At 41.1% G+C, this 27,157-nt stretch overlaps 1 protein-coding gene across 1 annotated transcript in view; it reads left to right on the top strand.

Annotated features, from left to right (window-relative positions):
* The window catches only part of SLC35F1 (solute carrier family 35 member F1), a 398,948-nt gene extending 376,795 nt beyond the window's left edge, over positions 1–22,153 (top strand). The window contains exon 8 of the mRNA XM_040965276.1: positions 21,856–22,153. Coding sequence (XP_040821210.1) covers positions 21,856–22,080 — 225 coding nt within the window. The 3' untranslated portion in view covers positions 22,081–22,153. The remainder of the gene's footprint in view (positions 1–21,855) is intronic.
* The last annotated feature ends 5,004 nt before the right edge of the window (positions 22,154–27,157 follow it).

Below are 27,157 nucleotides of genomic sequence, written 5' to 3' on the forward strand. Positions count from 1 at the left end.
TGCTCCTTTGAGGATGAACATCAGAGTTGTCTAAGAGTTTTAGAAATCTGGATGCTTGGATCTTGCTGTCACTGATTTCAAGCAACTAGTGTTCAAAGCTTCTGCAGATGGGGCTGGTGTGCAAGCAGGATTAAGTCACAGACTGAGTTCCAAAAGTTTGTAGAAAAATGGAATTAAAAACTAATTAATTAAATTAAACTAGTTAATTAATTAACTAATTAAAAACTAAGTTTAATTCAATGAGTTCATTGGGGGCAGAAAATGCGTAGATAGGATCCTGGCTGCAAGCAAGGGGAACAATGACCAAAAAGGGTAAGCTGTATGATTGTTGCTGAATGTGCAGGAATCCTCTTAAACACTAGTCATCTCAAAGTGTATGAGACAGACTTGGGAAGCCAGAATTCGTGTCCTTGGAGATGACAAGAAACTAGGAGTAATAATGCATGTTTCAATGCTGGGGATTGGACCAGTGGCTTAAGATCTCATTAGGGTTTACTGTGATCTGCAGTGATAGTTTATTCCTTCCACTAACCATGATATATTAATCCTAAATCACTTTCTTGTCTGGCTATAAAATTATAAGTATCTGCAAGTCGAGAGGGTAGGGTTGTTTTCTCAAGTGTGTTGTGTATCCAGACAGAACCAAATGGTTCAATGAATCTCTCTCGCCCAACACTAATTATTTCCTTTTGTGATTTTCTACCCTTGGAAGAGATTGATGCCTTTCCCCTCCCATTGGCCCACTGTCTGCAGCCCCTCTCCCTCTAGTGCTGATGGCAATGTTAACTGCATAATCACACCCATGTCTCTGGGAGACAAACAACCAAATTCTGAACTAGAACATATGAACGGTATAGTATAGTATTTTTGCTAAACTTAATTTTACAAGAGTTTTGATAATTGGCTGATTGCTCCTTATTATCTGACAACATTGTTGAACCAAGAATAGTAAATCAATAGCAATCCATTCAAAGCATATACAATGATCTTTGCTGGACCTCAGAGACCCCCCCCCCAAAAGCAAACCCCAGGTTGGCATGGAAGCTTTTCACTTTGTGTATGTTTCAAGATGAGAGCTTGATCTGTTAACAACTCCATCACTTACAGGTATTGTGCAAACAGGACACTTTCACAGATTAAAGGGTATTAGTTTTCTGTTGCTGCTGTAACAATATACCACACCTTCATTGATTTAACCCAAACTTGCTCTTTTATTGTTATGGGAGTTCAGAGACTTCCTGCGCTAGCATCAAGTTTTAATAATAATTCTTTAGTTTCTGGAAACTCTTAGGTTTAATCCATTTCCTTGCATTTTTCTAGCATCTAAGGATCACATATGTTCCTTGTCCCAGGGTCCACTTTCATACCTTCAAAGCCAGCAGCACAGCAGCCTCATCCCAGATTCCATCTTTCTGCTTCCTTTCATAGACCTCAAACAAACAATAGGCATACCTGAATAATTCTGAATAATCTTCCCCGCTCCAGTTCTCAGTTAATCACTACTGCAGAGTTACCATGTAATTTATTTACAAGCTCCAAGGGTAAGGACATAAATGTGTTTGGAACCCATTAGTATGCCTACCCCAGAAACTAATGTTTATTATCATGCTAGGATGACATAGTGCATTGACTCCAAATCGGATGTCTGGAACTTATGGTCCCCCTATCTGGTGGATGCTCCACCTACAGACCCTCTGTGCTCTGCTTGTTGAATTTCTCTACTGATTTTTTTTTTAACTAGACATAATTTTAATAAAGAAAACACTTTAACTCCTGTAGTGGAAAAAATATTGGTGGGAGAGGATCCTTTCAATGTCTACCATGTGAGTATGAATTAAGCAGGATGTTGTAACACAAACAAGCACATCAACTCCTGTTTCATCTGTAAATTGTTTGCACCAATTAGTGATCCTTTTTGAACCAGGGTGAATACTTTTGCCCTATGGGATTTTTGAAGGGATGAAATTAGAGGACAAACAATCACTAGACATGGTGCATGTCTCTGACAAATTATGCAGGTCCTTGATATGTAAGGTTAGTAATCTTTATCTCATCCCATTTTTAGATTCTTAGTCTGCTTTTAAACTTTTGTAACAAGGTATAGCTCCTTATGTGGCATGAGTTCTAACTTACTACTTGTTGGAAATGGCAAATCTGGTGTTTCATGCAAAAAGAATGTAGAAAATACTGTTCCCATTATTTCCATCTACATTTTTTAATTCCTTCATTCCTTAGAACAGAATTCTTGACAACCAGCAATACAAAATATTTGAGTCTCATTAAAATAAAATGAGTGCATTCTTACAGTATGAATCATTCCATGCTGGACATTCTTCAGGAAAATAGCAGTCAACATTGAACATGCATACTATTCCTTTTTACTCCACATTTAAAATCAAAGATGACTTCACACATTTTTATTACCTGTTCAAGCCACAAAGTATTGCCACAAAATTGCTACAATAAATTAAAGATAAGAGTAATTTCATAAGCAGCTATTATGTGTGTTAGCTTTAATACAATACACTGGAAATTGATAGAGCAAATGAGCCTTATGTGTCCTCTCCAGGTCCCCTTCTGACACCCCACTTGGGTCATTAACTCACGTGCTTCTCCAGCTAAACAGCCTGAAAACAACAGGTGATCCTATCTTCAGGGTAGTATCTTAAGGAAGTAAGGGCCACATCAAATGTTTATTTCTGTATCAGGAAAATGTGTTTATCATCTAAATATTTATGACTACAAAAAGGAGAGAAAAATATTAAGATTATCCATACTGGAAAGCAACTGTGGTTTTTCTGAGTACCATGATTAATTTGAATTTTGTAGGCTTTCATCTGCATGCTTCCCATTAGGAAACATTGTGCTGCTTTAGTCTCCCCATTTATGCCCAGTCATTTATTTTATAATTACTGTGGCTTTTATAATGATCATGAAAGTTTCTTAATGTTGACTGCCAGTGCTAGCAACCCAGGTCACTTGCTACACAGACGGGTGCAGATCTCCACCATTGACTCCGACCCTCCCTGTCAGCCACTAAAATTTTGTTAACACAGCTACCACTGTCTCACTTTGTTGTTAGAAAATAAAATGCACATGGAGCCATTTTAACAATATATCACTTAGGATTAAATTTTAAAGAGCTTCACCCAGAAATTATTGATATATCCCATGCCTCCTCTTATGTGTTAGTGACTGTTTTGGAGCTTAACTGTTTATAAATAAACATGGCAGGAACACCAAAAATCACCAGGGAGATGGGTATAAAGGATGAGATTCTAAACCAGTGAAATGTGAACAGACCAGCCATTTCAGGTATCCCTGACATCTGAACATCAATGCCAGAGGGCTTGCAGAGATTGGAAACTTTCATTAAGAGTGGCATCTTTGGTTCGGCACGGATCAGAATCTTGAGCCAAGCTACCCTGTTGTTGATCCTTGGTGGCAGTGAGCCACTTCATTAATGTAACAGCACTTTGAAAGCCAGAGAAGGCAGCCTCATTCAGTGGCAGCTGATGAGCATAAAGCAACCTTTCACATGTTATTTATAGAAGTACCCTGATAAAGCAACCTATTATATATCTTTTGGTAAGGACGATGTCTTGAAAGTCTAAGAATTTTAAGCTCACAGTGCCCAAAGGTAATTGTAGATGGGAGACTTTAAAATGACTACTTCGTCATCTATCATTTATAATTAACATTTAAAAATTATCACTAATGAGTAGAGGGTTGGAGAAACTGGCATCCTTGAGGCCCAAAATCATTCTGCACAGAATACGAAGGTAAGCGAATAATGGATACTTGAACTTGGCTTTCCTTTACACGGGAACTCAGAACAGCTGCTTCTAAGGCTTCCATTTGCTGGCTTAGTTGGGTAAGCACTGCTGGCATCCAGTAGCTGGGGAGAGGAGCATCTGTAGCTGTTTGGCACCCAGGTTCCTTCCATCTTGTGGCTCTGCCCCTTCAGGTTAGGGATTGACGACTTGGAGTGTTCCATTGGAGCATGACCAATACTCATTATTTTATCCATTGTCCAAGGTTGCTTCTGCAACTGCAGTGTCAGTGTTGAGACATTGTACAAGGGTGTGGATCTACAAGTCTAAAGTATTTATGATTTAGTCCTTTAAGACAGTTTGGCAATGTCTTACCTAAGCCCTGTGGCTCTTCTACAGGACTGTGAATCAGCCTGTGGATGTATATGGTTGTGCCAACAGCAGGATGTCTACAACGTCCTGCCTGTTCTGTTTTCCAGAACTCAGTGTCATGGTCACATTTAGTCCCAAAGCAGGTCGGGAATGTTGTCATTCTTCTTGTGCAGGAAGAAACAAAAGGCAGATCTAGTGGAGAAATAGCCATTTTCTGCTTCATTAGCCATTTCCATTTACACAGAAATACGTAAAGGTTTAGAGTAGTTGGGATCAATTGTGAGGTAGGCCTGGAATGATAGCCAAAATGAAGTCAAAATTCCTTCTGCATCACTCTAGTCACCAGCTCTACACACAAAACAAGTCTTCTGAATTCACCACAACAGGATGGGCTGCGAGGGAGGGTGGCACAGGTTCAAGGTGGTGCAAAGCTTTTGAATGGTAAGCCTGGTGGCTGGGTTGGGATGTGATGACACATATTAAAATATGAACTCCAAGAGCCGAATATGGATCTAACAGCTACTGTCATGAAATAACTACTGCCATTACTGAGTGTAAACCCTACTAGAATAGATCTGTAGCGATTGTAATGTGATAAGAGAAAATATGTGATTTCTGCTAGTGAACAGGCTATCAATGCTGGTGATAGTACTGTGACTCATTGCTTACTTTTATAATTAAATTCTACCTGGTGGTCAGAAGCAGGTAAAAAATAAAGGTCTACGTTCCGTATCCAGGTTCACATCGCCCTGAATTCTACACAGAGAATGCTGCTTAAGAATCTGTGATCCAACCAGTCACACAGCCTCATGCAGACTTTTCACAGTTTTTATTTCTCTGTCAATAAAATAAAGGTCACAAGAATAACCATCTAGCAAGATTAATTATGAAGAGTAGATTAAACAGTACATGTAGCTCATTTATTGCAAAAAGCACAGTGAACACTCAAGGAATGCTGCTCCTAAGGATGATAAAATATGAGTATTTTATATTTAAAGTTCTTCTCACTTTTAAAAATTACAAAACTCTGGGCCCAGCACGGTGGCGCAAGTGGTTAGGGTCCTCGCTTTGCACGCGCCAGGATCCCATATGGGCGCCGGTTCTAATCCCAGCAGTCCCTCTTCCCATCCAGCTCCCTGCCTGTGGCCCGGGAAAGCAGTCAAGGATGGCCCAAAGCTTTGGGACCATGCACCCGCGTGGGAGACCCAGAAGAGGCTCCTGGCTTCGGATGGGCATAGCATCGGCTGTTGCGCTCACTTGGGGAGTGAATCATCAGACGGAAGATCTTCCTCTCTGTCTCTCCTTTCTGTATATCCGCCTTTCCAATAAAAATAAAATAAATCTTTTTAAAAAATATTGCAAAACTCTAGATAAGCATTTATTATTTTTCTAATCATGTAATAATAGTTATTTCCAGTTTGAAAATGAAGAACTCAGCAATCCCACTAAATAAAAAGGAAACCTAAATATAATTCCCGCCATGGCAAGTGCCAGAGTGCCACATAGGCACCAGTTCATGTTATGGCTGCTCTACTTCCCATCAGTTGCCTGCTTATGACCTGGGAAAGCAGCAGAGGATAGCCAAAAGCCTTGGGCCCCTGCCACCACATGGGAAATCTGAAAGAGGCTCCTGGATCCTGGCTTCGAATCGGCTTAGCTCCAGCTGTTGAGGCCATTTGAGGAGTGAATCCACAGGTGGAAGATATTTGTCTTATCTCTCCTTTCTATTAATCTGCCAGAAAAAGACAGTTTAAATAATAGGAGCACAGCACAAAGTTCACTTCCTCTTTGAATATCAAGGCATTAGGCTTTTTTTTTTAGATTTAAAAAAAATATTTATTTTTATTGGAAAGGTAGATTTATAGAGGGAAAAAGATACAATGAGGAAGATCTTCCGTCTGCAGGTTCAATCGTTAAGTGGTCACCACTGACCAGTGAGCTAATCCATAGCCAGGAGCTTCTTCTGTCACTCCTATGTGGCTGCCTGCTTTTCAGGCCACAAGCAGGGACCATGGCTGAGACTGGCCTAGGCTAAGCCAGGAGACAGGAGCAGGTGTCCATGTGAGTACTGGACCTCCAGGACTCGGGTCATCTTCTACTGCTTTTCCCAAAAGCATTATCAAGGAGCTGGGTGGGAAAGGAAGCAGTCAGGACTCAAAAATGGTGTGCATAAGGGATGCTAGAATTCCAGCCAGTGCTTTACCCACTACATCACAGTGCTGACTCCAACAATTTTGCTTTTATAACAAGCACAAGGTTTAATTAAAACAGTAAGAAGGAACAAGAAGTGTTGCTGAATGCCACTGTTACATGTTTAATAGTACTCCATGGATTTCAAGGTTTATACAATATTGTGAAAATTCAATAACGGTAATGTTGTAAGGTTGTACTATGAGGTAACTAATGATTGTGGGCCCAGTGCTAGTAGTTCCCCACAATATTTTGGAATTTAAAAGTGAACATCAGGACTACTTCGAAGGTGACAGCTATTTGTCAGGAGTGAAACCACTTATTTAGAAAAAATGATTAACTGTTAAATCATAATACGATTTTTTCCTTGACAGATGCCACATCATAGTACTCTTTATGAATAAATTACCGATCCATTTATTTAGTTTTTCTCTTTCATGTCACTATCAGGTACATGAAGGAAAAGGAATAAAAATTCCAATGTGGCCAAAAAACAGCTCATCTTTCATTTTGTAAAGGAGATTTCTCTCCCTGCAGCTGTGATGATATTTCTTGACCATCATTTCTTTCTTTTTTTTATTATATTTTTGACAATCTTTACATAGTTAATCAGGGTAAAAAGGTTCAAGGGCTATAGGAAGTGGGTAAGACTATTATTTCCATATTGTTTCCTTCATGTATCTGAGGTAAAGGGGGATATTGAGGGAGAAGCCCCACCCAGTTTCCAACCCACCCCAGGTCCCAGATGTGGGGCATGCTCTGAGATACTTGCTCAAGTGGTTTTGATAGTTCACCAGTTATGAATCACTGCCAATCTCTCCACTCCAAGCATGATGAAGTCATTGAAGAATTCACTGATTGACACAGTCCCTCTTAGAGTCTCCATTTGCCCAGTATTTTGCTGCCGACAAATAGCTGAGGTTGTTGATTGACTTGTTCTGTCTTTTCATGGTTAGAGATCTGAGTCTGGCATTTTGATTGGGGAGATCCCCAAAGAAATTTTGTCTGAGATATTCCCAGACGAGATTCTTGTATGTACTAGCAAGCACAGGGCCCAGCACAGCCCATCGCCCTAATCAGCTGGTGGTTGCAATTGCTGTAATGGTTCTGTTTTCAGACCCGACTTCCACTAGAACCAATGGGTGTTGGACTAGAGCCTGGTTCTGCCCAGCACTTACTCAGCCCTCTATTAAGCCAGTGGAAGCTACAGCCTAGTCAGAGCGACCCGCAATAGCCCCCACCAGGCCCGCCCCCACTCTGGTTTGCCAGTATGTGTAGCAGACTAGTCCAGTCTGTCCCAAATCCCATTAAGATCTCATACATGTTGATGGGCATTGAAGCCTAGTTCCATCTAACCAGCTTCACTATGCAGCCCACACAGATGTTGTTGGGTGCCTTTTGGTCTAACCACACCAGTCCCTGCCCTGGTTTTCGTGCCCTCCAGTGGGAATGCTAACCCAAGAGGGAGGTGTCCACTATTTCTGTTCTAGGCCACTGCAAATTCTAGATCATGCGCTCTCCAGGTAGTTCTGGCATTTGACTTGACAGAATTAGCCCCCAGTGCTAGCTTCTGCCAGCTGATGATGCAGCTAAGCCCAAAAAACCCTCACCCACTCTAATTTATGCTTGCACCAGTAGGAATAACCAGCTCAGTCTGGTTTTTCCCTGATCTAGTCCACATGAGGCCCACAGCTGTTGTAGCACTGCTTAGTCCTGTCTACCCCCATCTCAGTTCACGCTCTCCAGTGGGAGTAGCTGTTCGGCAAGGGGACCCTCCCTTATTCCCCCTGCTGGCTCTGCCCCCTCCCTTCCTGTTCTCACATGTGCTGGTTGTGTGCTAGGGTCACATCCGGCACAGGCAACCTCACCTTGGCATTCCATATTGTGCACTGGTTTTTGTCACAACTGAACATGGATTGACCCACACTCTGTTCTGGTGTTTGGATTTGCCAGTGGACGACATGAACTGATTCAGCCTGGTCTTCCCCCCAGCCCATGCCAAATGTATGCTAGTAGGAAACTTTCCATGGCCTATTCTTGCCTGTTTCCTATCATGCTTCTTGCATTTACCTGCAGGGACTGTGTCCTGCCAGAGGAGTTGCCCAGGCTCCTCCATCAGAACCCCTCCCAATGCCAGATTTTGCGCATACCAGTGGGTCCATGAGCCAGACCTACTCAGTTTACCTCCTGCCTAGCAGGAACAGTGGCTTTTCCTGACTGGCCTTCAACCCAATCTGGTTCTTGCTGTTGGATGTTTCAGCCCAGCCATGGCTCGTCCATACCCTCATATGGCTCACATATGGCTCAGTAGGGGTTGAGACCTTGCCTAGTCCCTCCCACATCTACTGTGGTCCTCCAGAGCACCAGATGGTGTTGGAGTCTGGCCCGGCCTGGAGTATCCAGTCCCAACCCACACTTGTGCCAAGGGAGACTACAACTGTATCCTGATCAGAACACAGCCCCATTCCATGCCCCATGCCCCTTGGTGGGAACCTCCACCCAGCTAGGGAGTCCCCTTAGCTACCCAACCAGGCCTGTTCCCAGACATAGATCACATGCATGCCAGTGGTTGCTCTGACCCAGCTTGGCTCAGTCCCTCACCTGTCCTGACCTCTGCCTCAGACACTGTGGCTTAGCCTCCCTGACTCACGCAGACCAGTAGGTGCAAGAGCCTAGCTCAGCATGACCTGTGCTCCATGCTGGTTTCTAGTTTCACTTGTAGACCAAGGCTTGCTCAGTCCTGCCCAGTACATCGTGCTCCATTACCAATTCACACAATGTCCAGCCATTCGAGCTACTTTGCCCAGCCTGCCTGACCCCCAGGTCTGGACTACATGTTCACCAGCAGGAGCTATGACTTGCCAGGGGAGGTTTCCCAAGTTCCTCCACTTGATCCACTCCCCTACCCAGTTCTCATACATGCCAGTGGGTTTTAGGCCAGGTTCCGGCAAAGTCTGGCCTTCCATTTGGCCTTGTATGAGCTGGTGACTGTTGCAGCCTTGCCGACCCCACACCCTATATCTGGATGCACATTCTGGTGCTGCTGCCATGACCAGTCCAGACTGCTGTGGTTTCCTTTACCTGTGATTGATGGCAAGCTCCTTGGTCACACCTAGTTTAGTCTATCACCCCTTCAATTCTTGAGCTAACCAGTGGGGCTAGAATTTCCACAGGTTGTGGCCCACATATTGCCCACAGAATCTACCCACGGATGTGGTTCTTGAGTGCTAGTTAATGTCATGGCCCTGCCTAATGTGACCTGTCTGCTGATCCATCATCATGTCAGGTAATAGGATATCCTGCTGGTCAAGTCCCGAGCTACAGCTTTTGCATGAACTGGTGTTTGGTGCTCAGCATTGTTAAGTGATTACAAGTTCTTCAAAGGAAGAATTACTGTCATTGGGAATCTTTATGAATGCCTCATGTCCTAGAAGCACAGTAGGTGCAACCTGGAGCTACCTAAGCAGCGATTCAAAGAACCAAAACCCCAGAGGTCCAGGCTGGGCGGCCAGCAGGCGGAGCCTGGCACGAAATGGTGCACTGGCCGCCTGGGGACAGCTCACCACGTGCACGTGCTGGCTGGCTATTGGGATCCAGGAATGAGACGCCCTGTCCCGAAACCCACCTGCCCATTTATTTCTATAGATTGAGAAAGAACAGCTCCAAACTTCATCAATAATACATTAAGAGTGTTTTGTGATACATTGTATTAAAATTGAGTCCATACCCAATGCAAAATAAACATGGGTTTACTATAGAAACTGAAGTACAAAGAATGTAAGAAACAAAAATATTTACTTTGTCATACAATGACTGTGACATTAGGAAAGTGAGAACAGTTTTCAGACCATGAGTGTGATAATGCTTTCACCTCCCAGCAGTGTGTCAGCTGTCAGGACCCTGGTGCACTGTCCAACACCTCCTCTCCCATGGCATTACAGCAAGACATTCATCATGGAATGCCTGACTTTGCTTAAGGATCAATTCGAAAATAGAATGAAATGATCTAAGCATGAAGGTATTATAGAAGAAGTAGAGAGCAGCATTGTGTGCCAAATAGGGTGGCCCTGTCTAAACTGGAGTTGTTCACGTGGCTTTCCCAAACATGATTCTGTTCTTAGAACACCTCTCAGGCTACCACAAAGGTGATGGATGGAGTAATAGGAAGACATTTATAGATTTAAGTGTTGACAGGAATTAGGCCCACCACAATACATAGTCTAAAACCTCACTCTAGATTATAAGTGCAAATTCTACCCATTCAAGAAAGTTAATGTGAAATAGAATTCTGAGTCATTTGAGTGAACTGTACATGTCCTGTTGACCTTGAAGGGCCTAACCACTGACCCTTCCTACTGCTCTAACATCCATTCTTCATACTCACCCACCGCCCAGTGCTTCAGCATCCTCGTCTTAGGAAGGGTTTAGAAAGTAATCATTTCCTCATGCATTACTAGGAGGGTAGATACTGTAAATTCCAAGAAACGGCATTGGGTTTTGACTGAGAACTTCACAATGAGTCACTACTAAGTAGTGTACATTAGCAACATTGACTGTCCCTTGAGCCCTAGAACTAGCCAAGCCCTTTATCCCCCAAAGCTTCTGCCCTTACTGTGTCTCTGTTTCCCTTGACTTGTATGATGGATGCTGCCTTTGATCCTTTAGGTCACAACTTAAATGTCTCCTTTTGCAAGACAGCTTTCCTTACACAGGTTCCCACAATACTCTCACAGCATCCTGTCACCTGTTCACAATGTTTCTCAAAATTGTTGTAGGTAACATCTATCAGTTTGTCTCACCACACACTGAAAAATCTTGATTAGTTCTATTTTATATGCTACCATTCCTCAACACATGACACAAAGTAGGAACTCAACAGTGTTTACTGAAGGGATACATCGGTAGGTGGTACTTGGGAGTCTGAACTCACAGATGCATTCAATAATTGAATGAATAATTATTTACTATGCTTGCTATTTTTGTCTGATGCAGAGCTAGATTACCACAAACTGGCTAGCTTTAAATAATGGAAACTTATTCTGTCACAGTTCTTGAGGTCATAAGTCTGAAATTAGTTTTGTTAAATTGACATTGAGGTTCAGTAAAACTGTGTTCCTTGCACTGGTCCTTGTGGAAAGCATGTTCCTTTTCTCTCCACCTTCTTTGGCTGTCAACAATCTATGCCTTGGCACTACAGCATTCCAGTCTTTAAAGCCAGCGTCCTCAAATTTCTCTCTCTCACACTCTCTTTCTCTTTCTCTCTCAGGTAGATTCCAAATCCTCTTTTTATTGTGTATCTAAAAATCATTTTATGCCTCTGTCTTACAGAGGTCTTGTGACAGTAAGTAGGACTGATCTGGAGAATCATGTGTTTATACATCTTCTGGAATATCATAACAGAATAACACAGACTGGATGGCTTAAACAACAGGAAGCTGTTTTTCCTGGTTCTGGAGACTGGAAATCTTATGTGAAGACCCATAGGTTTGATCTATGTTGACGTCTCTCCTTCTAGTTTGCTACCCTTATGTTTGCCTTCAGTGTTAATTCCTTAGAGCCATCATCAAATACAACCACAACGGGGGTTGGAGTTTCAATGTATGAATTGCAGGAAAGTTTCAGGGAAACCCGTCTCTGACATCCAGGATAATCTCTCATCTGGTAATTTAATCACATTTGGAAATACCCTTTTTCCAAGTAATATATTCAACATTCATCGGACCAAAGAATCACAATATGGATGTCTTTGGCACACCATTTTTCAGCCTACCATATTCCACGGGAGCAAATCAAAGTGCTCAAGTTATTCAGCATGCTCATGGGAACTCAAACATGTCTTATGCAAAACATAATGCAGTTGCTCAAAAATGAAAAATAAGGTTAAAAAATAGAAAGTTGTAGCTCCTGTGACAAATAATTATGTATCACTATAATAAAACTCTACGTAATAAATCTGAGCATAACGTCTAAAAAAAAGAGGTTTATTATTTGCATTGACAAAAAAATCCTTCCACATGAAATGAATTGATTCTGTGATCTTTTTAAATTGCCAAATCTATAAATACAATAAAAATTTCACTTGATTAAACTTTTCAGAAAGGACTTTGAGGAAAGATTTTATAACTATCTTTGCTTTCTAATTTCCACTGTGATTTAAACATAACAGTATCTGAATGTCCACTGTGTGCCGAGCACTACTCCATGCATTTTCCATGTATTACTTCATTGAATACATCCAGTAACCTTATTTGTGAAGTGCTGTTACTGGCCTTAATTAACTAATGAATGACCCAACACTTGGAAAAATGTGGGCTTGTCTAAGACCGCAGAGCCAAGAATTGGCCAATTGAAATGCGTACCACATTATCTGATTCCAGAGCACATATTATGAAATGCTTCATGGAATTTTTTGAAAACCCTAGTTAAAGATCCAGCATAATAGCCTAGTGGCTAAATCCTTACCTTGCACATGCAGGGATCCCCTGTGGACACCAGTTCTAATCCTGGTTGCTCCACTTCCCATCCAGCTCCCTGCTTGTAGCCTGGGAAAGAAGTTGAGGACAAACCAAAGACTTGAGACCTTGAACCTGCATGGGAGACCCAGAAGAATCTTTTGGCTCCTGGCTGAATTGGCTCAGCTCTGGCCACTGCTGCCACTTAGGTAGTGAACCAGCAGATGAAAGATCTTTCTCTCTGTCTCTCCTTCTCCCTATAAATCTGCCTTTCCAATAAAAATAAATAAATCTTTTTAAAAACTGAATTAAACACTCCATTTCTAAAACTCGCCAGGGAAAGAACTTGTCCTAGAAGATCTCATATGATTGAAATCCTTAGTGTCATGTTTTTACACAGTCTTCAGAGAAGTCTAGCAGGGAAAAGAGCCGGAGTAGACTTGTTCTTTCCACTAGAGTCTGAAGCCTGTCTACAGGCAGAAGTCCCTCTTCCCTCGGACTCTCAGTCTTTCTCCTAAGGTCTTCAATTGATTGAATGAGGCCAACCCACACTGTGGAGAAAATTTTATTTAAAGTCACTGATTCAAATGTTAGTGTTGTTTTAAAAATATCAGCTATCTAGGTACTGTGACCTAGGCAAATTGACTCATACCATGACAACCCATCGGGTTTCAAGTTGGCAACCATATATACAATTGTGCCTTATTTTTTTAAACCTATTTTGAACACAAAGAGATATAATTTCCATCTGCTATGTCCACTATGCCAGTGCCCATAGCTAAAGCTATGTCAGGCTTTCACCCAGAGCTGGGAAATACACCCAGTTTTCTGACATGAATAGCAAGGACTCAAGCACTTGCTGTCATCTGCTTCCATGGCATGGTAACCATGCTGCTGGATCAAAACTAGAACAGCCAGCCTTGAATCAGTATTTTGATATGGTATGTACGTGTGCTAAGCAGTAACTTTAACCTGTTACACCATAATTTCCACCCTAAAGCATGTTTTCAATCATGTTGAATATCCAAATAAAGACAGTAATAGAGCTATACTGTTTCCCAGCATGATGTAATGCTCCTACATGCAACCGAAAACATGCAAACATCTTCTCCAGAAAAGTATACAAAGGCCATGAATAACATGCTCTTCTCTTGATATCCTACAACTTCAAACATCATATAGAGCCAACACCACTTAGCTATCAAAAAACTATAGAAGGAAGAAACCTTTGAAATATACCACATGTACATACACACAAGCTACATTCTTTCCAAAATAAGAAAGACATATTCCTCACAATTAGGTCCTTGTTTCTGTAACTGGACACATGGTCATAACCATGATTCATAACCACCTGCTTCCAGTATTATCTTCTGCATTCTCTTTACCCTCAGCAAGCATCTTGGCTGGTCATGGCTCTATATTTCATGGAGTTACCCTAACCTTCATTGCCGAAGTGTGAAAGTCATTAGTAAGCCTGCCTGGATTGGATGTTAAACACAGGGCATGGTGCTACTAAGGACTAGTTACAGAATCGCCTGAATTCCCAAAAGCAATAATTGTTCAGTTTTCCTTTGGAAGTCAGGATCTGTCACCCCAGCCCAGTCAGCACTGTAACTCTCTTCCTTGCTTTGTAATTCAGAAGCAGGAAGAACCTGAAGAGACCAGATGACAATTTTCACTTTCAGTGTGATGGAATCATTTCCCTGTCTCCTGGTAGAAGCATTCTTGCCTTTGGAACTGAGACTTTCACATCAGCAGAGTGTAAGTTGCATGACAGGAAGTAAAAATTTGCCAATAGATCACTAAGCCTAATAGTGAGTGGTGACATTTCCATTACCATCTTCTGATGATTGCAGTGGGACAGGTGGGATGTGTTGAGCTGCAACACCACCACTACAACAGACAAGGTAAATATCTTTCACTGACTTTCAGATGGAGTTTCCTGCAAAGCTGTTCCATCCAGTGCACATTTCTTTGTTGTGCCAAGAAATCAGATGTCGTATGACACAAGTGTGCATCAGAGTGAGGGCCACTGCTCAGGGTGCCCCACTAAACAAAAATGTAATAATTTTTTCAACTGCTTACTGACAATGAGAATGATGCATGGAAAGGCAAAATCAATGAGCCTTCATCAAACGTTGTTGTAACTGGGCCTAAAATTAAACATTCCCGCAACAGAGACCCCTACTCTCCTACTTTTGGTGAGATCAACACAATCTTTTTTTTTTTCCTTTTTATGCTGGATTGCACAAAATAGAAATCTGTATGAACAGAATTTCTATCAACTCATCAAGTCAAGTAAAAATGTCTGTTATATAACAGAAAATGGCAGAAATCCATTTTTAGTTCCCTATGGCTGTACTCATGTGTGAAAGTACCCACTGGGGAAGATATTTGACTGTAAAAGAAGCTTTATTGGCCTTACATGTGATTGGCTGCACGAATTATATTGCCAAATGAATTGGTTTTGCAAACCAAACAGAAGACCTCATAAACAAAAGTGGGACTGCAGCTCAGGGCACAGTCTTATCCTGGGTGACAGACACACAGAGAAACAGGGGCCCTACCTACTGCTTCTCCCCCTAACAGTGCAGTATTTGAAGAATAAATCATTTTCTACTTATTTAGAGCTTAGCAGTGCCTTAGGTTTCTGATATGATAGAAAGACCATTTTGACATTCTGATTAAGGCATTCAAATGTTTATTTTCTGTCTTGATTCAGTTGAAGCAGAGTTGGGGTTCAGTTTTCCAAACTTGAGAAAGAATAAGCAGTGAAAGGGATAGATTACTATTTTTAGACTCAAAAGGGCAACTGATTGTGATGTTTGTCGGTGCATTGTGTGCCAACCCACATTTGGTATTTTGCATGGTATGACCTAGAAGAAACAAATGTAATATTAAACCAGAAAGATGTTAACCGTTTATTTTATAACAGAAATTTTAAAAAAGAATTGAGAAAAGAGGAGCCACAAGGGGAGACAAGAGTCTGATGAGGCAGAGCAATAACTGAAGGTTAGAATCCCCAGGCAATGTTTTTCTAGTTCAGAGAAAACAGAAACCAAGCTTTTTCATTTTTACTACACTTAATCATAATAAAAATGATCTTGTTAGTTTTGTGCAAAACCAAAATTAAGAAGGCAAGCCTCAACTTGCTTGTGTTGATTTTCTGTGGAGCCAGATGTGTCTAGTTTCCTTTGCTTGAGCAGCAATTGGCTGCAAATATGCAGCAATAGATCAGGGAGCCTGAGCAGGCGCAGCTTGCTGCACACTCCGCACCCCACATCCACCTCCCTACACCCGGTGCTTGAGCTACTCGATTTCACACGTGACCTTCAGCCTCCAAGACAGATACAGTGTTGAAACCTGTGCTGGCCAAAGGGCTCATCCTTCAGTGAGCTTGTAAAGTCAGATTGGACAGACCAAGGATTCCACTTTGAGTTTCCTTTACTGAAACAGCATTGTCTTTAATTTCTGTGAAAGTCAGATTTACAGACAGGAGAGACAGAGATAAAGAATTTCTATCTGCTGATGCATTCTCCATGTGGCCACCACAGCCAGAGCTGAACTGTTCCAAAGCCAGGAGCCAGGAGCTTCTTCTGGCTCTTCCACATGTGTGCAGGGTCCCAAGGCTTTGGGCCATCCTCAACTGCTTTTCCAGGCCACAAACAGGGAGCTGGATGGGACATGAACCCAGCCCCCATATGGAATCCCAACGCATGCAAAGTGAAGACTTAAGACACTAGGTTACTGTGGGACTCTTTTAAGGTGGATTCTCTGTTAGTTCATTTCCCATTGCTAATCTGAAGTGCTGCAGCTGAGTGCTTTTACATAGGGTGTTGTTTTAAACTTCCCACATCTGAAGGACAGAGAATATGATGCCAGTTTCTGCTCAGTTCAGATGAAAGCATTGTGGCTGATGGCCTGAGTATGGTGGGCACACCTGGTCAGGAGAAATTCAGAAGTTGGTTTGCATTCACTCACAAAAACTCAGACAAGGAGTCCTAGCTTTATCACCCCTGTGCGCAGCACCTGTGAGGACCTACACACACCTCCTGTGACATCCCATCTCTTAAAGGTCCATTACTTGAACAGACTGCCACAATGAATTTCTGTGGGAATAAGCTACATCTGACCCATAGCCACTTTCTAGGAATGAAAGGAAAGCCAAGCCTGCCATACAGGTATCAATGATCCACATGTTCAGTGAAGGTAGAGCTTAGGGCTAGCACAGTGACTCAACAGGCTAACCCTCAGCCTTGTGGTGCCAGCATCCCACTTAAGCATTAGTTCTATTCCTGACTACTCCATTTCCAATCCTCTTCCCTGTTATGGACTGGGAAAGCAGCAGAAGATACCCAAGTCCCTTGTAACCTGCACCCATATGGAAGACCTGGAAGAAGCTCTTGGCTACTAGCTCAGCAGGTGGAAGACCCTCTGTCTGTATCTCACATTTTCTCTATAAATCTTTCTTTCCAATAAAAATAAATAGATCTTTTTAAAAAGAAAGTAGAGCTTCAAAGACTGTCTCTCTGCAGTCCCTTGGTACCTCTCTAAGGGTTGTGCATATTGTACCTTACTGACCCTGCTATCATTTTAGTCCAGCTGGAGAAAGGACATTGCCCTTGAACCAACACCTTCCTTACATATTCTATCTGACATATTTCTAAGTGTGCTTGGAAATGGCTTTCAAATCATGTGGGCTTTTTCTCCTTATATAGAATTAGATCTCTTGAAGTCATTCATTTATTTAAATTCAACTTATTTAGCTCCAAAATAAAATCAAAATTAGATCTGTTCATGCTGAATGCCACATTAACTAACTTAGCAATCATGCTGATATACCAATTGCCTAATGGCTAAATTTCATTCCTAGTTGCAAGTGGAAGAGTTTTGCACAGGCTGATTATCAATCTTCCAAGCTACCCAATTGTGTGTGATGACTTACGGCTTTGAGCAACACACAGGATTTTCATTATGCACAGTGAGTGTCTTCTGACCCTTGCTTGCAGACACTCCTCTGCAAGGTAAATCGAGTTTGTGGCATTAATTCAAACCTTGTTTGTTTTCCATCTCTCCAACTAACACATGTAGCAAAATGCAGGCCACGGTGTATCTGCAGCAAAGAACGGACAGACCATTCTCATGCAGTACATTTGGGTAATAGGGTGATCACAAAGTCCATTTGAGATTGGAATCCGTGACCCTCAATGGACACAGTGAGCTCCTGGCTAAAACATGCCTTTATTTGTAACTGACAAAGAACTGGAGACAAGTTCCTCTTTGTAGTTCAGTTAACCAGCCCAGTCTGTGTAAGTTCCATGTGATTACATGGGTTTTTTTTTTATTACATTGCATTATGTGACACAGTTTTATAGGCACTGGGATTTGCCGTATCCCTCCCCAAACCCTCCCCTGTTGTGGATTCCTCCACCTTGTTGCATTACCACAATTCAAATTCAGTTGAGATTCTTTCATTGTAAGCACCTACCAAGCGTCCAGCATCCTATTGTGCAGATAAGTTCAACGGTTTCTTGGGGAGACCATCTCTGGGCTGAAGGTAGAGCCAACAGAGTATCATCCCAATCAATTAAAAGCCCTGACATAACATCAGTAACAATTTATAATGTGAAAAGAAAACTACAGATGAGTGTAGAATCCAGCACTCGAGTCCTTCTGTGGGTACCCCAATGACATTTTCTTCTTCTATAATAATCTAGAAAGAGGAAAAAAAAAAAAAAAGAAAAACAAACAAGAAAAAGCAGACCTTCCTGTTACCAGTTAAACATTCAGTATTTATTGTGATTAATCATACTACTTGCTTGACTGTTCCCATTGTAGGCTTGTGTATTTAATGAAAACTTTCTACCGTCTATTAATAAAAACCTCTTGAGTAACTTCCCAGATGCCTTAGTCCTATAAACTTCCATGCTATCTTTCGAACAATTTTAGAGATTCTGTATGAACTAAATAGAAATATGTATTGGAAATCTACTATGTGTGCTCACTCTAATGCCATGTCCAAATATGTTATAGTGATCTGCCACTGATCCTGATGGTTTCACACCCAAAAAAAGGTGCAACCCTTTGAAGTGTTATGTTTCAGTATTATTTCCTACATGACAAAGGCATTAGTTTTACAAAACATTACCATTTTTGTCACACTGGTTAAATCAGAATACAGAATCTAAAATCAGAAATTGAGAGAAGTATAAATTCCACCTGGACACTGAGCATGAAGGCCTCGTCTCTCCCTTCTACCTTAGTTTAACCCTGAAGTCCTGTCTGCTTCAGACTTATGAAGCTCCTACATCAATCCAGGGAGTGGCAATCTTCAATCTTACACCAGGGCTTTGCCTTCTGTATTTTACTTCTCAGTTCCTGTCCTGTCACTCTTTTTCATAGACCCTTGGCATGAAAATGACTTTGGGAGTAAATGATTCTGGATCTGTGCTGTGACTTCCTTTTCAATATTTTTAAAAGCATGTGATGCACAAGAACTGCCTTTGCATTATATAGTTTAAACATTTAAAACTTGAAATGCACCTCTTATATAGTCTTCCTTTAAAAATTATGTTTCTTTCTGTAGTCTGAGGCTTCCCTTTAATTAAATGTATGTATTCATTCAAATTAAAATATTAGCAAGTGAGATTTAGTAGATGTCTAAGTAGATAACACTAGGTTGTATGATTGATTCTAGTCAAAAAGACACATTCCCATAGTCAAAGGGTTATCAGAAACAGAATTTAATCACTCATTATATCAGAATATTTTAAGAAATAACATTATATCATTGCAACAATGATAACAAAAAGCAGTGACAACAAGAAGTTTATATGAATTGAATGCTTACTTCAAGGTAGGCACTATAACTGTGCTACATCCTTTAATCTTTATCATTAGTCTGTTGTTTCATAGTAGGTGCATTTGAATAATAAGAAAACTTGCACATGGAAAGATTCAGACATTTGACTAGGGCTTCAGCTAGAGAGTATTGAAACTGCCATTTGAATCCACTGTGGTGGTTAGAATGCCTTCGTGACCGCAAAGCTTCCAGTCTTCATGCACAGTCACAAAAGTCACACAAGTCCCAGGTGAAGGATGAAGCTTTTTTATGTAGAATTTCAGGAAGCAAATTTATGGGTAAATAGGTTTTCAGATGTCATATATAGCAGTATATATGGTGTATATATAGCAGTATAGTAGTTGATGGTCTTGTATCTTTACCATTTTATTTTACAAATTCACAGGGAATTGGCGTACTTATTTTCACTGTGGAAACTGAATTAAATGTCTTGGGTTATTAAGTAGGCTACTGTAGGCTGAATTAGTACATAAATGTGTTTGAAGAATCATTATCATACAGTTTAATTGAAAAAAAAATTTAGAGATGCAATAAGGAGTGCCCTAAAAAACAAACCAGAAAATCATCCTTATACCAAGCTATCTTGCTACTGCACAAAAGGAAAAAAAAAAAAAAAAGAGGAAAAGAAGAATGGCAGGGGAGCAAGGAGAGGAGAGGAGATTGGAGAAGAGAAAAGGGAAGTGAAGGGAGGAGAGGGGAAGGGGACGGAAGAGAAGGGAAAAGGAGGGAAGGGGATAAGGGAGGGAAGGGAGGGGAGGGGAGGGTTGCAGAGCAGAAGGGAAGGGATAGGAATGATGGGACCACAGAGGAGAAGGAAGCAAACCCTGTAACAAGGAAATTCATCTGCAGGGCGAGACCTGTTCTATGAGTTACTTTTAAGACTTCCTTTCTCATTCTTGAACTATCAGTTACAGATATCTTTTAGCTTTTTATTCTAGTTGGGAAATTTTTTCATAGAGTTGTTTTCTGTTCTTTCCTGGGTTGTTTTCCTGTTCTTTCTTTCAGCTTCCAACTAATTTTTGCCTTTTAAAAAAACGGGCTTTAGTTCTTTAAGGATATAAGTATAAAATAAAAGAATAAAATTAATCCTCTCTTCCCATGGATACAGGATGTGCTGAAGATGATAAGAACCAGTGACTAAAGTGAGCTTTGCAGATCATAAGTGCCTTGTATTGTTTTGATCTATTTGTATGTCTGATTTTTTTCCCCTCTGGGATTAGATTATTAAGATCTTAAGGAAGATGTTAGGGACTAGCCATACAATTCATCTTTCTCTCTCCAGCACATAGTACAGTATTTAATATAAAGAAAGCATTCAAGAATCTATGTATTGAATAGAGAGAATAAGGGGAAGAATGAATGAATGAAACAGTAGAAATGACAACACTTGTGTTGTTACCTTAATCTCCCCAGTAACTACTCAACTAATAATTTCCAGTGCTTCCACACAGGTGTCTCTATAGTTTGTGATTTTTCAGTAACACATACAAATCTTTGGGACTTTTATAACCCAAACTCCCCCCATACCACCACCACCTCTATGAACTGACCAGCCAACAGTTTCGAAAGCAGAATATTGTATATGTAGCTCGGAAGGTCTTGTTTTTAGACAGAGAGGGGCGGGAATGGAAGGTTATATGTCTTCTTGTTGTTCAAGCATAATCTAATCTTGCAAAGATAATTGCCATAGTCAATAAACTTTCTGTGAAGAGACATAACACCTGCATGGGATTCAAGCAAAACTAGAGAGCCCAAACTCAGCTGTCAACATGGTGTTCCTTGTTTGTGGCTACATTACACCCTTAAACGGGATAGCCATATCTCTCCTGGATTTAATGACGCTGCAAATAACCAACTCTTCATTGCGTGACATTGCAAATTTTTTATTTTTAACCTGATGTTTTATGATTTGTATTTAACTACATCTTTCAACACACCAGGTGCTCAGTTTGGTGTATTAGAGACAATTAGCTAAACATTCCCCTGTGTGAGCCACAGGATCTAGTGAAAGAGACAAGGGGGAATCAATAAGATCCAGACAGTTAGGGACAGAAAAACCACTTTCCATCAAAAGTAATGGCCAACTCTGCAAGCCACCTGTTCTGACAAGAAACAGTTCCATCCGGTCCTGCTTCTCCATGCCTCATGAACGTCTTCATGGTTCTGCTCCAGCTGTTGAATGACCTTGCTGTTGTGTTTTTAGTTTTCAGGACTGTATCTCCTGTCCTTCTTCACCATCCTCATTGGGCTGGTGCTCTACTCCTCCACCTCCACGTACATAGCCCAGGACCCTCGAGTGTACAAGCAGTTCCGCAACCCTTCGGGACCTGTTGTGGACTTACCAACCACAGCTCAGGTGGAGCCTTCCGTCACCTACACTAGCCTGGGCCAGGAGACTGAAGAAGAGCCCCATGTCCATGTGGCCTAGGATGAGGCCCACCCTGCCCACTGAGGACAACTCAGTGGCCACATGTCTGCTCATCATCTCTGTCTTGTACATAGAGAAAGGTATTTACTAGGTGCAGTTTACACAGGTGGACTGCAAGGTAGCCAATCCTCTGAGAGCTTGTAAGGGAAGAAGCTAAGCATCTCTGGAAATCCAGGCCCAAATCTGCCTGATTCAGAGATGCCTAGCTGACATGTAACCCTATCTCCACCCCACTGCATTAATTACTGTGAAATTTTTTGAATAAAAAGCAAATATTGTTGTTATTATTACTTGTACTATTATTGTTACTGTTATCACACCAACCTTCAGGAGGCTATTTTGTCCTTCTGATGAGACTTATTGCCAGACCCACATGTAGGCAGCATCAGTCCCACTTTTCTATGGCAAGTCACTTTTTAAGAATCACACTTTATTTTTTTGCACAGACTGTATGAGTGCCGCATACCACAGGAGCTCCACCCCGAGAAGTTTCCTTATCCTAGGGACCTGGTGGCTAGTAGTTTCCTCTGCTACCTGTTGGATTGCCTGCTCGCTAAATATTTTGTGCTGTGACCCTTGTGGGGAGGGGCAACTGACCATATACTTCTCTATTCTAGGAATAGATTTAACACAAACATTATAGCCTTTTTATATTTCAATCTCTGGTGACTCCAGGCCATTACCTTTCAGTTGTGCCACATGATTCTACTAATGAAGTCCCCACAGTAACAGGATAAGGACTGTTCCACTTCTGTGGCTTATGGGAAACCTCAGAAATAATACCATTTGTTCTTAGGGAGACGTATATGCATATGTATATGCAAATGCATATGTATATATATATACACATATAGTTTAAGCCTTTTGCTCCTCCCTATAGCCTCTCTTCAAACACTGTTTTTTTTAATTTTACTTTTTACTTTTTTCATTCCTAGATATCCTTTATGACAAAGTGCAAATTAGCTAAAACATTAGTAAAAGTAATGATCCTCTACCTTGTTAATTGGGTGACACCATTTTTAATATACACCAGCATGGAAATTCCCCATAGTGTATTACTGGTTTTGCCATCTCCTAACAAAGTCAAGGTGCTGATGCAGAGCAGTCTGAAAATAGATCAATTGCTCTGGCCACTTTGTTATTGTAAAGATCTCACCATTGAAAAACTTTGGTCCTATTTGGCATCCATTCATTAGCAGATTTTATTGACATACGTTCTCAAGAATAGATATAGATAATATTTCAGAGGCCTATAAAACTGAGAGTGAAATGTCACCAGGGTAATCCATTGTCCTACAAAAGCCTTTTCTTCAAACACAGAACCTTAAGATATACCACAGACTTATATGCTATAGAGCGGATTCTGTGTTTCAGTATGAGAAAAAGTCTTTAAATAACTTCAATACTGTTCCAAAAGATCCTCTTTGGAATGGCAGGGTTTATAAAGGAAAAAATAAATCTTAAAAGAGTTTGGACAGTTCAAGTTAGTATTCTCAAGCAAGTGAAGCAAATTACCAGTGAAGCCTCCATGAAGTAGGACAGAATGAAGCCCAGAGCTTGGACACCGCCTGCAGGTCACTGAGCGATGCATCCATGCTGTCCATCAGCACCCACATGGCCTTGTGCTTCCCTTCTACACAAGGTGGGTGGGAGGTCTTGCCCATGAAAATGAGGAAGACGGAATCTTCTGTGAAGTGCAAATTTCATGGCCCTGTCAATTCAGCCCTCTTAGAAACCTATTTCCTAGTCCGTGAGGGGTCAGGGGGAATCAATATTCAAGCTGAATCAAACTAAAACAGCCACCATCTGCTCTCTGCTACCTTTAAGCCAATTAAATACCTTTCTCTGAATAGTTTGTCCATTCAAATCTGAAGACCTTTAAAGACTGTTGGTTTTTTGGTGTGTGTTTACATTCCTTTGGTTTGCGTAATTTGCTTGATTTGTTGCATTTTTAGTATTTATTTTAAGCCAAATGTTTTCATCTTTTTGATTCATTTTTTATGACATGAATTTGTAGACACTTAGTAAAAAAAAAAAATCTTGAGAACTGGATGAAATTATTTCCAAATATATTCATTGGGATGGTAATTTTTAAAGTTGAATTCCCAAAAGGTTTGCCATTAACAGATGTTGAAAGGTTGCCATCTGAATTGTTTTATGGGATGTTTCAAAATGACTCCACTGTATGGAAACCAAATGTGAATGTTAAGAGCAATTTACTGTATACACTTACTGTCCTGGTTCTTATACTCAGACTTTCCTATTACTGGGTTGCCTCACTATGTTGATGTGTTTCCACATGGAAAGGCTGATAGCATTAACTTGTCCAAATCCAGAATTCCAGACTGACCCTTCAGGGAAAAATAAAATAAGGAAGAACAAATTCTTTCTCTATGTAAAAACATTGAACCTTTGGGAGTAGGGTGGGAAGTGGGAATAGGACGTCATTAACTCTACTTGTTTTAGTTTCTGAGATTCCGTAACCTCAGTAGACACCAGCAAAACTTGCAGCTTTTCAGTCTACCACCACTGTCTCCTCAACCAATAAGACATAGCCATTGGTCAAAAACGTGCCTGGCTAAGAGCAAACCACAGCTCTCCTAAACCCTGCTAGAAAGCAGTGGCAGTTCTCACTGACTTCCTCAATGGAGCTGGTACTGGACACAGAACTTACTTTGGTAGTACCCATGCACAGCTTCCAACTCCGAAATAACAAAGCCAAGTGGACCATGCAATGGGAACATTTGCACCACTGTGTCTCATAAAAATGTTTCAATGTTTAGTTTAGATAATGCTTACTTGTGCTATTAACCTTTTGACAGGCGTGTAGTATTGTTTGTTTTGGGTTTGTTTTTGCCTTTTAACCATTTAGTAGTCCCCAGCTAGCTACCAGTGCAGATTTTACCCCATGGGTAGGATTCTATGGTTAAGCCACATAGCAAAGCACACTAATCCTGACATTGCAAAAGGAAAATATGAACCAAAAAAGAAATTGACACCAATTAAGTTGAACAAACTGTCCATTTTTGATATTTTGCATGCTCCCCCATGGACTGGCTGTGGCAGTGTAATGCCTGTATAATGTTTTCAAATAAAAATAAATGCTTTATGAAAGCATCGAGTTCTTGGTTTTCTTGTGTATGTGTTTGCACTATGACAACCATGGAAGCAGTTCCCTTGGGATGCTAGAAATAGCAACAAAAGTAGATAGCTGGGTACATGTCAAAGTAAAAAGCAGAAAGAAAATATTTCCAAATTAGGAAGTGCTGTGTTGGTCTCAAAGCTATAGCTTCAAAGAGCCAAAGTAAACACATTTGTAATTTGCAAAATGAATTATTCATCCAGCACTTCTAAAGGCTCTAAATGTTACAACTTCCAAGCCCACATTTGAAACACATGAAAGATAATATTAATTCACCCCCCAAAAAGAATTTCTCATAAACAGAAAATTTTCAGGGCTTGCATTGTGGCAAAGCAGGTACAGTTGCTGGCTGCAGCACCTGTATCCCATATGGATGCCTGTTCAAGTGCTAGCTGCTTCCTTTCCAGTCCAGCTCCTTGCTAACATGCCTGGGAAGCAACAGAGAATGGCCCAAGCCTGGTACCTTTGTACCAATGCGGGAAATCTAGAGGAGGTTGCTGGTTCCTTTCTTCAGATCTGTCCAACTCCTTTCAATGTGTTGTTTAGAGAGTAAACCAGCAAGTGAAAGATCTTGCTCTGTCACTCCCTCAATCTGTGTAACAGCCTTTCAAATAAATTTATTTTTTTGGTTTTTATTTTCCCTAGTTTAATTTCCATATGGATAAAGCTTTTATTTTATGACATCGTTTCATAGGCTCTGAGGTTCCCCCAACCCCTCTCCTGCCCTCCCCCCATGGTGGATTACTCCACCTTATTGCAGTATTACAGTACAAATCCAGTCATGATTCCTTCATTGTGAGCATGTACCATGCATAGAGTCCAGCATCTTATTGTACCGATAAATTCAACAGTTTCTTGGGGAGACCATCTCTGGTCTAAAAGCAGAGCTGGCAGAATATTGCCCCAACCAATTAAAAGCCATAACATAACATTAACAACAGTTGACAACATTATGGAATTAATTGACATGGTATTGAGTAACAAAGATGTTTAAAAATGCAAGCTCTTAACCACATCCTCTGACTACTTCATTGACATTTCAATTTTAATTTATATACACCCAGCTTCTATACACCTTAAAATGGCTATAGGATGCTATTCAGCTGTCTTGTGCCTATTTTCATTTTTGTATTTAGCAGTTTATTGTATTGAAGCATAACTTTTACTTAACTTGGCAGATTTTAGGATAGTCCAAACTGGCTTTTAACTCTAACAAGACATACGTCAACAGTAGAGGCACAGAACAGTTTTAGAAGGGGTGTGCAGAGAAATCTTCAATATCCCAATGAGGAGTAATTTATTTTCATGTCCTGCCTAGCAAGGTATATGTGAATCCCCGCTGACTGTTTCCTGTCTGGTTCTAAGCTTTCCTTGTTGCTCTCTGTTTATCTATTCTAATTTTGTTATCGCTGTTTTTTGTTTTGTTTTGTTTTGTTTTGTTTTGTTTTGTTTTGTTTTGGGTGGGAGACTCTGGGGCTTCCCTGATAGTCATTGTAGGAGAGGGTGGGGAGCCAAAGTTGGAACTAAGTAAGGACCAGAGAAAGCTCCTCTCCCTAGTTCTGAAGGGAGTTTACTGTTCTTCTCTTTCTGAGGACCACTCAGGGCTCCTGACTGTTGTTCCGATGACCTTGGCTCCTGTGAGGAAGGATTTGGGCTTCTTCCATCCCACGTGGGAATTCAAATGTGAGTGGATGACCTCAGAGTTCTCGGCCTCCGAAGGCACTCCAAGTCCCCATGGTCTCCTTGGCCGTTGGGATGTAGTCCTTGGTGCCCATACTGATAGTCCTTGGTGAGGATCTGGGAGTCTCCAGGGTTGGGATACAAGCCTCCTGCTGCCCACCTGCTCCACTCTGGGGTCCCCTCCTGCTCTGTGCATATGACCTCCTGTTAAGAGGTTGTCAGGATTGCTCTTGATCCCTCCCCCACCCCCACCCC

This window comes from Ochotona curzoniae, unplaced genomic scaffold (genome assembly GCF_017591425.1).
Source record: "Ochotona curzoniae isolate NIBS_2020 unplaced genomic scaffold, NIBS_Ocur_1.0 scaffold_3890, whole genome shotgun sequence".
Taxonomy (NCBI): Eukaryota; Metazoa; Chordata; class Mammalia; order Lagomorpha; family Ochotonidae; genus Ochotona; species Ochotona curzoniae.